The 14700-nt window shown below is 41.4% G+C and overlaps 1 protein-coding gene across 14 annotated transcripts in view; it reads left to right on the forward strand.

The window, feature by feature from the left end:
• LOC124610699 (C-Jun-amino-terminal kinase-interacting protein 4) overlaps window positions 1–14700 on the forward strand; it is a 262056-nt gene that overhangs the window by 19389 nt on the left and 227967 nt on the right. For all 14 annotated transcript variants that reach the window (XM_047140189.1, XM_047140190.1, XM_047140179.1 and 11 more), the window contains exons 6-7: window positions 2381–2498; window positions 2568–2659. In XM_047140189.1, coding sequence (XP_046996145.1) covers window positions 2381–2498; window positions 2568–2659 — 210 coding nt within the window. The remainder of the gene's footprint in view (window positions 1–2380; window positions 2499–2567; window positions 2660–14700) is intronic.

Consider the following 14700-nt stretch of genomic DNA (forward strand, 5'->3'; position numbering starts at 1 on the left):
GTATCGCTCAGGCACACAAGCCTCCCCACCAACAGCAAGATCCATGGTTCATGGGAGGAGGATTTTAATGCTGCCAAGTTTTTATTTCTGTACATCTCTCAAGCAAAGATTCCATCATCATTGTTTTCAAGATTTACTTTAGGCTTCTCAACATCACTGAATAGCATAGTGTGAATCTTGGAAATCCTGACAATGGAACTCTCACTCTTAAATATCTATTGGAAATAAAAACCCAAAATACAGACAGTCAGTGGACTTTTATGCATAAAATATGTCTTTCATATTGCCTGTGCGCCACATGGAACAATTGGGAGTTAATAAAAAATAAAGAATTGAATAACTTTGTTGAGAGTAACATTTTGTAACTTTATATTTCACTGTTTACAAAAACTTTGTGTGATATTGCTAACTGCTGAACAGTGGTCAGCATGAGCTGCATGACCATTTTATAAACATACACTCCTGGAAATTGAAATAAGAACACCGTGAATTCATTGTCCCAGGAAGGGGAAACTTTATTGACACATTCCTGGGGTCAGATACATCACATGATCACACTGACAGAACCACAGGCACATAGACACAGGCAACAGAGCATGCACAATGTCGGCACTAGTACAGTGTATATCCACCTTTCCCAGCAATGCAGGCTGCTATTCTCCCATGGAGACGATCGTAGAGATGCTGGATGTAGTCCTGTGGAACGGCTTGCCATGCCATTTCCACCTGGCGCCTCAGTTGGACCAGCGTTCGTGCTGGACGTGCAGACCGCGTGAGACGACGCTTCATCCAGTCCCAAACATGCTCAATGGGGGACAGATTCGGAGATCTTGCTGGCCAGGGTAGTTGACTTACACCTTCTAGAGCACTTTGGGTGGCACGGGATACATGCGGACGTCCATTGTCCTGTTGGAACAGCAAGTTCCCTTGCCGGTCTAGGAATGGTAGAACGATGGGTTCGATGACGGTTTGGATGTACCGTGCACTATTCAGTGTCCCCTCGACGATCACCAGTGGTGTACGGCCAGTGTAGGAGATCGCTCCCCACACCATGATGCTGGGTGTTGGCCCTGTGTGCCTCGGTCGTATGCAGTCCTGATTGTGGCGCTCACCTGCACGGCGCCAAACACGCATGCGACCATCATTGGCACCAAGGCAGAAGCGACTCTCATCGCTGAAGACGACACGTCTCCATTCATCCCTCCATTCACGCCTGTCGCGACACCACTGGAGGCGGGCTGCACGATGTTGGGATGTGAGTGGAAGACGGCCTAACGGTGTGCGGGACCGTAGCCCAGCTTCATGGAGACGGTTGCGAATGGTCCTCGCCGATACCCCAGGAGCAACAGTGTCCCTAATTTGCTGGGAAGTGGCGGTGCGGTCCCCTACGGCACTGTGTAGGATCCTACGGTCTTGGCGTGCATCCGTGCGTCGCTGCGGTCCGGTCCCAGGTCGACGGGCACGTGCACCTTCCGCCGACCACTGGCGACAACATCGATGTACTGTGGAGACCTCACGCCCCACGTGTTGAGCAATTCGGCGGTACGTCCACCCGGCCTCCCGCATGCCCACTATACGCCCTCGATCAAAGTCCGTCAACTGCACATACGGTTCACGTCCACGCTGTCGCGGCATGCTACCAGTGTTAAAGACTGCGATGGAGCTCCGTATGCCACGGCAAACTGGCTGACACTGACGGCGGCGGTGCACAAATGCTGCGCAGCTAGCGCCATTTGACGGCCAACACCGCGGTTCCTGGTGTGTCCGCTGTGCCGTGCGTGTGATCATTGCTTGTACAGCCCTCTCGCAGTGTCCGGAGCAAGTATGGTGGGTCTGACACACCGGTGTCAATGTGTTCTTTTTTCCATTTCCAGGAGTGTAGTTATTGGTGGATAACGCAGCACTATGCTTCTTAGAGTTTGAAAATTGTACTGCATTCCCAGTTATTGCTTGTTTGTACATTGTGGGTACTATGGTATGTGATGATATGATTATCCCAATTGTCAAAGATTCCTTTAATTGTCACATTTGGATAGGAAGTCTCCAGACAATCATGTGTATTTCATTTGTACATCATCATCATCACTGTTTCAGGAATGTAACAGCATCCTGAGAATTAATTAGAATTCTTTTGATATTTCTCATCTTAACAAAACATTTCTAATACTTCACTAACAATTTTGTTTTGCATAGATATTTACCTTGTTGCAAAACTGGCCTGAGATTCCAATTAAATTCGTCGATTATGTTACATTTAACTGTTATGTCAGATTGTTTCTTAGAAACTATCTTCCTTTACTTTCTGGTTTGAATTATATAATGAATATATTGTATTCATTGAATTCAAATATACTGAGAAAAGTGTTCTTGTATTAAACAGGAGGAGGCTGGGTTGATGGACTTACACCAAGCACAAAGGATTCAACACCGGAACTGGAAGACGTAGAGGGAATGTCCACAACAGTTGTTTCTCCAATAGGCCGGAGCAAGACAAAGAGGTGTGTACTTTTGAATGTTGTGATATGTGGCAAAACATACAGTTGCTGCTAATAGGCCTGTTATTTCAGAGAGCAGCGAAGTGGGAATACGTTGTACCAGGAATTGAGTTTTCAAGATGCAGAAGCACTTGGTGAAATGGATGAAGGGGCAGATATTACAGGTATAGTATTTGCTTAAAGTAGTGATATATAACACTGTTCTTTACAACGGAGCAATCTTAATGTGAACAGTCTACTTCGGAGACTGAGTGTATTACCTGTCTGCACTTGTACTGGAACAGGCCTAGGGACCCACTCAGCCCAACAAGAACAGCCGACTCCAGTTTTTAAACTGACGCAACAGAGATATTATAAATTTTTATTTGAGGAGCATCCACAACAATTCTGCAACATGTTCATGGTAAACAAACCTGCCATAGTTGTAAAATACGTTAGTGACTGAAGTCTTGCCATGCAGAAGTCTCTATGCACTACCATGGTTTCAAGGTCTTAGCCTCATCATCAGATGTATCTGAAATCCAGCAGTAGTAAGGCATCAAGTCTATGCCCAAACAACAAGTAGGCATGCATCTACTATAGGTGATCCATCAAATAATATCCCTAAGTGCTGTAGCGGCTATTGCTGTCAAATTATATCTAATTTAGAGGCTGGGGTAGTAACCTATCTCCTATCAAAGTGTGACCTTTGCTGGTCCTAAAAGTAATTTATTTTGAAATTGGGAGCATGTATTTGTTTGTCCAGTTATGGTAAATGTAGCAGGTAGTGCTGACCACTGCTGTTACTGCATTTATCTCAGTCAGATGGCTTGTAAGAATAAGCTAATGCCTAGCTAAGCTAGACAGTGGAGTGAGGTGGCCTATCTTAGGTGAACACCTTACAACCTCTATATGCGGTGAGGACAGTCCCCTGAGGTTTCCCAAAAACCCAACACCAGCTGGTAATTCTAGACACATGAATTCAAATTCCTCTAATCAGATCAATGCCTAGACCAAGATGGAACTACAGGAAAGCAGACTGGACTAAATTCTCCAAAGAACTTGGTAAAGTGATCAGATGGATCCCCCCACTAAGTGAAAATTTTGAAAGATTCATCAGAGCAGTTTCAAAAAAAAAAAAAAAAAAAAATGTGTGCCTAGAGGATTCCGGAGAGAATATATCCCAGTCTGGAGTAATGACTGCGAAAAACTCTTTATCAGTCCTATTTAACCACCAGTGACAGCGGAACTGCTACAGAACTCCCTAAGACACCTTGATAAAGCTTGTAAAGAGTGCTGGTAGTAAAAAACAGTGTGGATTTTAAGAGGTCAAGCAGAGAGGTATGGAACCTCTCGAGAAGACTGGGAGGAGGTCGACCACCCACCCGAAAAGATCCTGAAGTAACACCAGACCAGATTGCGAATAGAATAAGTTCTTGCTCTCCAAAGTGCCCCCACTTAAGCCACACCAAAGAATGGTTAAGAAAAAGCTTAGAAACCTGAAGTAGAAGGCACCCAACAAGTCGGAGTACTCCAGAGACTTCATTGTAGATAAGATCACTGCAGCAGTCAAAGGAATGAAAAAAGGCTAAGCTCCAGGATTTGATGGGATACACCCAGAGTTCCTCATCTGTTGTGGTAAAAGGACACATAGATGGCTTGCAAGTTTCTTCACCAATATTATGCTATCAGGAAAAATTCCAAAAGCATTCAAAAGAACAAAAATCGTAGCAATACCGAAGCTGGGTAAACCAGCGAAAAAAACTGCTAGCTATCGTCCAGTCGCCCTTGTGAGCTGCTCCTACAAGTTTTGGAAAGAATCATCCTCAACCGAATTGGTTCAAAGATCCATGAAGTTATTCTCATCGATCAGGCAGGATTCAGACCAAACAGAAACTGCGGATACAAAGTGCTCAGCCTATCTACACACATAGAAGCTGGATTCCAACGTCGCCTTAAAACATCAGTGGCTTTTATTGGTCTTACAGCTGCCTATGATACAGTATGGAGACAAGGACTCTTGCACAAACTTGCCAGTGTTATACACTGCCAAACCACAATCAGGCTCATAAACAACATGCTGTCTGAGAGACACTACCTAGTAGTCCGTGGCAACCAACTATGCAGGAAGAAGAAAGGTGATAGGTCTTCCGCAAGGCTCAATTTGGCACCAATCCTGTTCAACTTGTATACATCTGACCTCCCTGAAACAGAGTCAATGAAGGTCATCTATGCAGACGATCTGGTCTTGGCCACCCAACAGAGAACAATTGAAGCTGGTGAGGAGATCCTATCCGCAGATCTAAGCACAGTAGATGATACGTCAATAAGTGTAGACTGATACCAAAACCAACGAAGACTGAAGTCAGCTCCTTTCACCTTAACAGCAGAATGGCCAATGTGAAGTTGAATATCACTTTCAGTCGTCAGGTCCTCCACCATCGAGACTCTCCAAAATATCTAGGAGTGACTCTTGATAGAACCCTCTCTTACAGGAAGCACATAGAAAACACCGCATCAAAGCTGAGGTCACGCAATATCATCATGCGGAAGCTGAGTGATACCTCATGGGACACAAGAGCTACGACACTGTGATGCACTGCCTTAGGGCTGGTCTGCTCTGTTGTCGAATATTGTGCCCCAGTGTGGCTTAATAGCACATATGTGAGAAAAATTGATGTGGAGCTAAATGCAGCAATGCAGATCTAAGCACAGACTACATCAGATCTACTCCTCTGTAGTGGTTACCATCTCTAAGCAACATTGTGCCACCAGACCTCCAAAGACAGAATGCCCTCCTTAAGGAATACCAAATATTACTTAAAATCTCCGACATTCCTGCACTCCGAATGAACCAATTAAAATCTAGGCAGCCATCTGTCCTACTGGCAGAATCACTATAGGCAGCTACTTTCAGTATCAACAAAAAGTGGACAGAAATGTGGAACACTATTGCCCATGAGGAACATCAAACCCTCCAAAGACCTGACACACAACCAGACGGTATGGAACTAACACAACGTGCTTTGAAAACAATTAATCGGATCCACACGGACCATAGCATCTGTGCTGAAAGCCTCTACTGATGGGGAAGGGCTTCATCTTCTCCATGTGACTGTGGAAATGAACACCAGACAATCCATCACATTGTAACAAGCTGTAGCAGAAAAGCCTACCATGGGAACTTGGAAGATTTCTTTGAAGTGACAGAGGCAGCCCTTGAATGGATTGACAAATTAGATATGAATTTATAGACTTATTTTTTAAATTATAAAATTAATATATTTCTATAAAATTTTGTAAAACTGTGCAATCCACAATTGTTAGTCGCTGTTCATACGTAATGCCATAGGCCATAGATAGCACCTGGAACCTGTTTGTCAGGCTAACCTGGAGGTTAATAACTTTTCGGTAGCAAGGCTTGATTTGTTAAACAAGATAATGAATTTGAAGCCTTATAGTTAACAATTTTTTCACATGGCTATCAATTATTGTTAATAATTATATTGTCAGTGGAAGAATAAACATGGGGGAGAACTTCTTATCCCTTACATATCGTGATAATGTATTTTCTGAATAAATCTCACGTTTATAAAATACGGGAAAGATGTAGCATTTCTCAAGAGGCCACTTGTGGTTTAATCTGTGCCAACATTGTAACAGTAACTGGCACTGGAGCAGTAGTCAGTCAGTACCTAGACCTTGATTAAGTAACAACTTTGCAGTCTCTTTGTAAAGTGTAGCTGTTTTTCTGTAACTGTGAATATGCAAGAATGTTTTGAAATCGTGATGCACACAGAAAACCTAACTCGTACAGTTGTATAGAACCATTTATGAACTGTTTTAGTGAATGTAGGAGTTGCAATACATTTGCGTAATGACATCAGTCTTTTATTTAAAGTGTATTGTATGTTGCACTGGCTTGGGTATATCTATTAAGTGAGAACTATTACCTAACGTTCTATCCAAAGTAGGGCAGAAGAGAAACTGTCAGCAGTGAGTTGAACTTGTCTAATATAGGGTAGGCTCACGGGATTGTAATGGACAACTTCTTGAGTTTGAGTCGTGTGCATTAGGTTTTGAGTGAGTGATTGGCGTGGATATGCAGAGACAGCCAGTCTGAATTATGTTTCAGAAACTGTAGATTTGGTGAAACAAGGCAGCACATCCAGAGATTTGAAGCTATGTCACTAATGTGTGTGTCTTCTAGTTGTGCTGCACTTGTCTCTGTTTCAGTGACTATTAAGTGGGTGCTCATGCTTGATTCAGATATTTTAATATCCATTTAGAAAATATATTGAAGTGCCTGTGAAGAGTGATAAAAGGAAAATTCTGTAGCACTCACTGCAAAGTGTTATCCCTGGATATTTTCTGAAATATTTTTGTTTTTATATAGTCTCTTTGAAGTTTAATTTACGAAATAAAGCTGTATCCTGAGAAGGTTTACTGTTCATAAATAAAACTGTTGTTCAGACTTTGTAATGTACAACACACTTAATGTCTTGCAGATAAGATGAATGGCTGGCACGTAAAAGGATTGAATAATTTGTATTGAAACTTTTGATAAAAACAGTCTTCATTCATTTTACAATGTTGTTTAGGTTTTGATTTATGAACAATTTTTCTTCCAAATTTGTCGTACCTTTCTGTTCATCAAACTCAGAATTCCTGTGATTCCTTTGCAAGAGACAGGGTTTCACTGTTGAATGTGGGCTAGTTTTTAAAACATTGTATGTATTCTGATGAAAAACTACTTTTCTGGCCTATATTTCACACACTATATCTGCCCACATTAAAAAATACTGCCTACAACACAAACTGTCATTTGGTAGCTACATTATGTTCACCTTAATGTTTTTGCATCCCATTGACTGACCAATTAGATTTTGGATGTGCAGCTGCAGAAACTCCATTTCTTCAACTTATTTCAGTCGTGTACATCTATTGATTATGAACTGTAGATTAAAACTGAAGAAACTGCAAAAAGGTGGGAATTTGAGGAGATGGGACCTGGATAAACTGAAAGAACCAGAGGTTGTAGAGAGCTGCAGGGAGAGCATTAGGGAACGATTCACAAGAATGGGGGAAAGAAATGCAGTAGAAGAAGAATGGGTAGCTTTGAGAGATGAAATAGTGAAGGTAGCTGAGGATCAAGTAAGTAAAAATACAAGGGCTAGTAGAAATTCTCGGATAACAGAAGAGATATTGAATTTAATTGACGAAAGGCGAAAATATAAAAATGCAGTAAATGAAGAAGGCAAAAAGGAATACAAATGTCTCAAAAATGAGATCAACAGTAAGTGCAAAATGACTAAGCAGGGATGGCTAGAGGACAAATGTAAGAATGAAGAGGTGCATATCACTAGGATTAAGATAGATACTGCCTACAGGAAAATTAAAGAGACCTTTGGAGAAAAGAGAAACACCTGCATGAATATCAAGAGCTCAGATGGAAACCCAGTTCTAAGCAAAGAAGGGAAAGCAGAAAGGTGGAAGGAGTACAAAGAGGGTCTATACAAAGGCGATGTTCTTGAGGACAATATTATCGAAATGGAAGAGAGTGTAGATGAAGGTGAAATAGGAGATATGATACTGCGTGAAGAGTTTGACAGAGCACTGAAAGACCTAAGTCGAAACAAGGCCCCAGGAGTAGACAACATTCCATTAGAACTACTGACAGCCTTGGGAGAGCCAGGCCTAACAAAACTCTACTATCTAGTGGGTAAGATGTATGGGACAGGTGAAATACCCTCAGACTTCAAGAAGAATATAATAATTCCAATCCCAAAGAAAGCAGGTGTTGACAGATGTGAAAATTAAAGAATTATCAGTTTAATAAGCCACGGGTGCAAAATACTAATACGAATTCTTTACAGACGAATGGAAAAAATGGTAGGAGCCGACCTCGGGGAAGATCAGTTTGGATTCTGTAGAAATGTTGGAACATGTGAGGCAATACTGACCCTACGACTTATCTTAGAAAATAGATTAAGGAAAGGCAAACCTATGTTTCTAGCATTTGTAGACTTAGAGAAAGCTTTTGACAGTGTTGACTCGGATACTCTCTTTCAAATTCTGAAGGTGGCAGGGGTAAAATACAGGGAACGAAAGGCTATTTACGAATTGGACAGAAACCAGATGGCAGTTACAAGAGTCGAGGGGCATGAAAGGGAAGCAGTAGTTGGGAAGGGAGTGAGACAAGGTTGTAGCCTATCCCCGATGTTATTCAATCTGTATATTGAGCAAGCAGTAAAGGAAACAAAAGAAAAAATCGGAGTAGGAATTAAAATCCATGGAGAAGAAATAAAAACTTTGAGGTTTGCCAACAACATTGTAATTCTGTCAGAGACAGCAAAGGACCTGGAAGAGCAGCTCAACGAAGTGGACAGTGTCATGAAAGGAGGATATAAGATGAACATCAACAGAAGCGAAGCGAGGATAATGGAATGTAGTCGAATTAAATCGGGTGGTGCTGCGGGTATTAGATTAGGAAATGATATGCTTAAAGTAGTAAATGAGTTTTGCTATTTGGGGAGCAAAATAACTGATGATGGTCGAAGAAGAAAGGATATAAAATGTAGACTGGCAATGTCAAGGAAAGTGTTTCTGAAGAAGAGAAATTTGTTAACATCGAGTATAGATTTAAGTGTCAGGAACTCGTTTCTGAGAGTATTTGTATGGAGTGAAGCCATGTATGGAAGTGAAACGTGGACGATAAATAGTTTAGACAAAAAGAGAATAGAAGCTTTCGAACTGTGGTGCTACAGAAAAGTGCTGAAGATTAGATGGGTTGATCACATAACTAACGAGGAGGTATAGAATAGAATTGGAGAGAAGAGAAATTCGTGGCATAACTTGACTAGGAAAAGGGATCGGTTGGTGGGGCATATTCTGAGGCATCAAGGGAAACAAATAAAATGTGGTGTACCCCAAGGATCAGTATTGGGACCCCTTCTGTTTCTTCTGCACATAAATGATCTAAGCTTAAATATTGATGCACACAAAACAATCATATTTGCAGATGACACCACAATTCTACTAAAAGGAGATGACGATGAACAGTTAGAGCAGACAGTAAACATGGTCACGAAACAACTTAGCAGCTGGGCACAGAGTAATCAGCTTGTAATAAACAGTAAGAAAATCATTGCTCTAAAATTCCACTATGTTCCTAACAAGGACATGTTTATCCCATCAGTCTCTATCAATGACGAACCAGTTGGTAACAGTACTGAAACCAAATTCTTAAGACTCTGGCTGCAGAATAACATCAGACGGAATAAGCATATTGAATATCTCAATGCAGAACTGAGCAACACATGTTACCTTCTTTGTTCATTAAAATCATGCTGTAGTGAGAAAACAGTATTGAATGCATATCATGCGTACTTTCATTCTCGTCTTAGATATGGGGTCACCTTCTGGGGAAACTCTAAAACAGCTAATAGCACTATTAAACTACAAAAAAGGGCCATTAGAATCTTGTTTGGGTGCAAGCCTAGAGACTCTTGTAAACCCCTGTTTAAGAAATCTGGTATTCCTCCATTACCATGTGTATACATTATGGAAACTGTTTTGTTCTTTAAATTAAATGCAATAGGCGAGGACCGGAGATTGCAAAAAAACTGTGATATACATGAGCACTTTACCAGACAAAACAGAAACTTACATATGACTCAAATCAGCACAGCACTGTGCCAAAAAGGTACTTTTCACATGGGAGTTAAGCTTTATAACAAACTTCCTGAAAACATAAAACCTATCACTAAGGTCAATACATTTGGAAAATCTCTAAAGTCATATTTACAATATCACTGCTTTTACTCCATTGAAGAATATTTAAATTTATGAAATGTGTTATATAAATACTTACGTGTAAAATGTATTATTGTAAGCTTAAATATGTATGCCTTGAAATGACTTTCAGCCTGTATATTTATAACTTGACTTGTCCAATGTCTTATGCATAAGCTGCTATGTAGACAACAGGACCAATGAAATGCGATCTACAATCACCAGTTTAGTATTGGAGGGCAGCGTGGAGGGTAAAAATCGTAGAGGGAGACCAAGAGATGAGTATAAACAGATTCAGAAGGATGTAGGTTGCACAGGATAGAGCAGCATGGAGAGCTGCATCAAACCAGTCTCAGGACTGAAGACCACAACAACAACATTTTGGCAGTCTTTTGAATGAGTCAAAAGATACACAGTCAAAATGTCTGTTGGAGAAATGGAGTTCAGCAGCTGTGTTATCAAAATCTAATGGATTAGTTACCCACGTCATCCGCATTCCTTTGATTACATTTAAGGTTAATCAGTCAGTGGCAGCCGGCCGAGACACAAGGAGCCAGAGGGAAGTAACCGATTTTGTGGCATTTTACGAGTTTCCAACCAGGAGCGAATTGTGTAGTTTCATCTGTGTGCTTTGGTAGTTGAGTTTCTTGTGTTTCTGCATGTTAATTTTATATTTAATAGACTCTGTTCTCACATTTTCGTTTGCATTGTAAAGTAAACTGATTTTGTGATACATTAAAAGTTCCTCATTAGGAGTGAATTGTTTAGTCTTACCTGAATTCTTTGGGGGTTCAGTTTTTGAATCCCTGTGTGTTGATCTAATTTATTAGACACAATTCTTGTTATCCACAGTGTCTACAGTAGAGTTCCATGGCACAAGTCGGTTGTCCTTGTTTGTCTGTGTAGTTTAGTTTTCCATGGTCTTTAGCATGGTTAGGGACCGTGATGGCTGTTTGTGGATATGAGCCAAGTTTGTGACACTTTGCTCTCAGCTCCAGGTTGTGATGGCTTCAATTACACAGCTTGAAGCAGCAGTGGATGGGCATCACTGTTGTGGGCCAGCCGTGCGGATGCAACATACGTCCGGCATGCCTGAGTCCACTGATCGGCCCACACCAGTGACCAGTCCAGTTGTGCTGCACTGAGGTTGATCACTTACTCGTGGTCGAATGGGATGTTAGTTTGGGGCATGGCAGGTGGCAAAAGACTTCCCAGAGGGCCACACGTAAGGCCTCCCAGTTAGCCTGACAAACAGGTTCCAGGTGCTATCTATGGCTGACACTGTCCCTCAGCCAGATGCAGTTGCTTGCCCTGTTTGAGAGGGAACCTCTCAGCCTGCAAGATTCAGGCAATGCAGGGAGTGGGATTATTGATAGTACGGGGTTCCAATGTTAGGTGCATTATGGGTCCCCTTATGGACATGGCTGCCAAGGAGGGGAAGAAAGCCGATGTGCCCTCCGTGTGCATACCACATGGAGTCATTCCAAAAGTGGAAAGTGTCATTTCAGTTGCCATGAAGAGCACAGGGTGCAGCCAACTGCAGGTGGTGGCTCACATTGGTATCAATGATGTGTGTCACTTTGGATCAGAAGAGATTCTAAGCGGTTTCAAACAGCTTTCAGAATGATAAAGGCTGCCAGTCTTGCTTGCCAAAGCTGGAGATAAGTTAAGCCAAAATTTTTTGAAGAACCTAATGGTGTTCCAAAAAGATAGGCTAAACACATTTGGCGGTGGTGTGTTTTTATTTGTTAGAAATATTTTATCGTGTAATGTAAAATTGAAGCAGACAGTTCCTGTATGTTAGTATGGGCAGAGGTCATACTGGCAACGGGAATAAAATAATAATGGGATACTTCTACAGACCTCCCATTTAGATGATAAAAACTGCTGAAAGGTTCACAGAAAACCTGAGTTCAATTTCAAACACGTACCCGACTTGTACAATTATAGTTGGTGGTGACTTTAATTTATGCTCGATATGTTGCTGAAAATACTTATTTAAATGTAAAGGTACATATAAAGCATCATCTGAAATTGTGCTAAACGCATTATCTGAAAATTATTTTGAGCAGTTAGTTCATGAGCCCACGCGAATAGTAAACAGTTGTGAAAACACACTTGACCTCTTAGCAACAATTAATCCTGAGCTAATAGCAAGCATCAAAATGGATACAGGGATTAGTGAACACAGAGTTGTCATAGCGAGATTGAATATTGTAACCCCCAAATCCTCCAAAAATAAACAAGACGTTGTTGTTGTTGCGGTCTTCAGTCCTGAGGCTGGTTTGATGCAGCTCTCCATGCTACTCTATCCTGTGCAAGCTTCTTCATCTCCCAGTACCTACTGCAGCCTACATCCTTCTGAATCTGCTTGGTGTACTCATCTCTTGGTCTCCCTCTACGATTTTTACCCTCCACGCTGCCCTCCAATACTAAATTGGTAATCCCTTGATGCCTCAGAACATGTCCTACCAACCGATCCCTTCTTCTAGTCAAGTTGTGCCACAAACTTCTCTTCTCCCCAATCCTATTCAACACCTCCTCATTAGTTATGTGATCTAACCATCTGATCTTCAGCATTCTTCTGTAGTACCACATTTCGAAAGCTTCTATTCTCTTCTTGTCCAAACTATTTATCGTCTATGTTTCACTTCCATACATGGCTACGCTCCATAAAAATACTTTCAGAAATGACTTCCATCCACTTAAATCTATACTCGATGTTAACAAATTTCTCTTCTTCAGAAACGCTTTCCTTCCCATTGCCAGTCTACATTTTATATCCTCCCTACTTTGACCATCATCAGTTATTTTGCTCCCCGAATAGCAAAACTCCTTTACTACTTAAAGCGTCTCATTTCCTAATCTAATACCCTCAACATCACCCGACTTAATTCAACTACATTCTATTATCCTCGTTTTGCTTTTGTTGATGTTCATCTTATATCCTCCCATCAAGACGCTATACATTCCGTTCAGCTGCTCTTCCAAGTCCTTTGCTGTCTCTGACAGAATTACAATGTCGTCGGCGAACCTCAAAGTTTTTATTTCTTCTCCATGGATTTTAATACCTACTCCGAATTTTTCTTTTGTTTCCTTCACTGCTTACTCAATATACAGATTGAATAACATCGGGGAGAGGCTACAACCCTGTCTCACTCCCTTCCCAACCACTGCTTCCCTTTCATGCCCCTCAGCTCTTATAACTGCCATTTGGTTTCTATACAAATTGTGAATAGCCTTTCGCTCCCTGTATTTTACCCCTGCCACCTTCAGAATTTGAAAGAGAGTATTCCAGTCAACATTGTCAAAAGCTTTCTCTAAGTCTACAAATGCTAGAAACATAGGTTTGCCTTTCCTTAATCTAGCTTCTAAGATAAGCCATAGGGTCAGTATTGCCTCACGTGTTCCAGTATTTCTACGGAATCCAAACTGATCTTCCCCAAGGTTGGCTTCTACTAGGTTTTCCATTCGTCTGTAAAGAATTCACGTTAGTATTGTGCATCCGTGACTTATTAAACTGATTGTTTGGTAATTTTCACATCTGTCAACACCTGCTTTCTTTGGGATTGGAATTATTATATTCTTCTTGAAGTCTGAGGGTATTTCGCCTGTCTTGTACATATTGCTCACCAGATGGTAGAGTTTTGTCAGGACTGGCTCTCCCAAGGCCGTCAGTAGTTCCAATGGAATGTTGTCTACTCCCGGGGCCTTGTTTCGACTCAGGTCTTTCAGTGCTCTGTCAAACTCTTCACGCAATATCATATCTCCCATTTCGTCTTCATCTACATCCTCTTCCATTTCCATAATATTGTCCTAAAGTACATCGCCCTTGTATAGACCCTCTTTGTACTCCTTCCACCTTTCTGCTTTCGCTTCTTTGCTTAGAACTGGGTTTCCATCTGAGCTCTTGATATTCATACAAGTGGTTCTCTTTTCTCCAAAGGTCTCTTTAAATTTTCCTGTAGGCAGTATCTATCTTACCCCTAGCGAGATAAGCCTCTACATCCTTACATTTGTCCTCTAGCCATCCCTGCTTAGCCATTTTGCACCTCCTGTTGATCTTGTTTTTGAGACGTTTGTATTCCTTTTTGCCAGCTTCATTTACTGCATTTTTATATTTTTCCTTTCGTCAATTAAATTCAATATTTCTTCTGTTACCCAAGGATTTCTACTAGCCCTCGTCTTTTTACCTACTTGATCCTCTGCTGCCTTCACTACTTCATCCCTCAAAGCTACCCATTCTTCTTCTACTGCATTTCTTTCCCCCATTCCTGCCATTTGTTCCCTTACGCTCTCCCTGAAACTCTGTACAACCTCAGGTTTAGTCAGTTTATCCAGGTCCGATCTCCTTAAATTCCCACCTTTTTGCAGTTTCTTCATATATCTGTTAAAAAACCTGATAAAAATTCTCTTGACGCCCTCCTGAGAG

Source organism: Schistocerca americana, chromosome 1 (assembly GCF_021461395.2).
Source record: "Schistocerca americana isolate TAMUIC-IGC-003095 chromosome 1, iqSchAmer2.1, whole genome shotgun sequence".
Classification (NCBI taxonomy): Eukaryota; Metazoa; Arthropoda; class Insecta; order Orthoptera; family Acrididae; genus Schistocerca; species Schistocerca americana.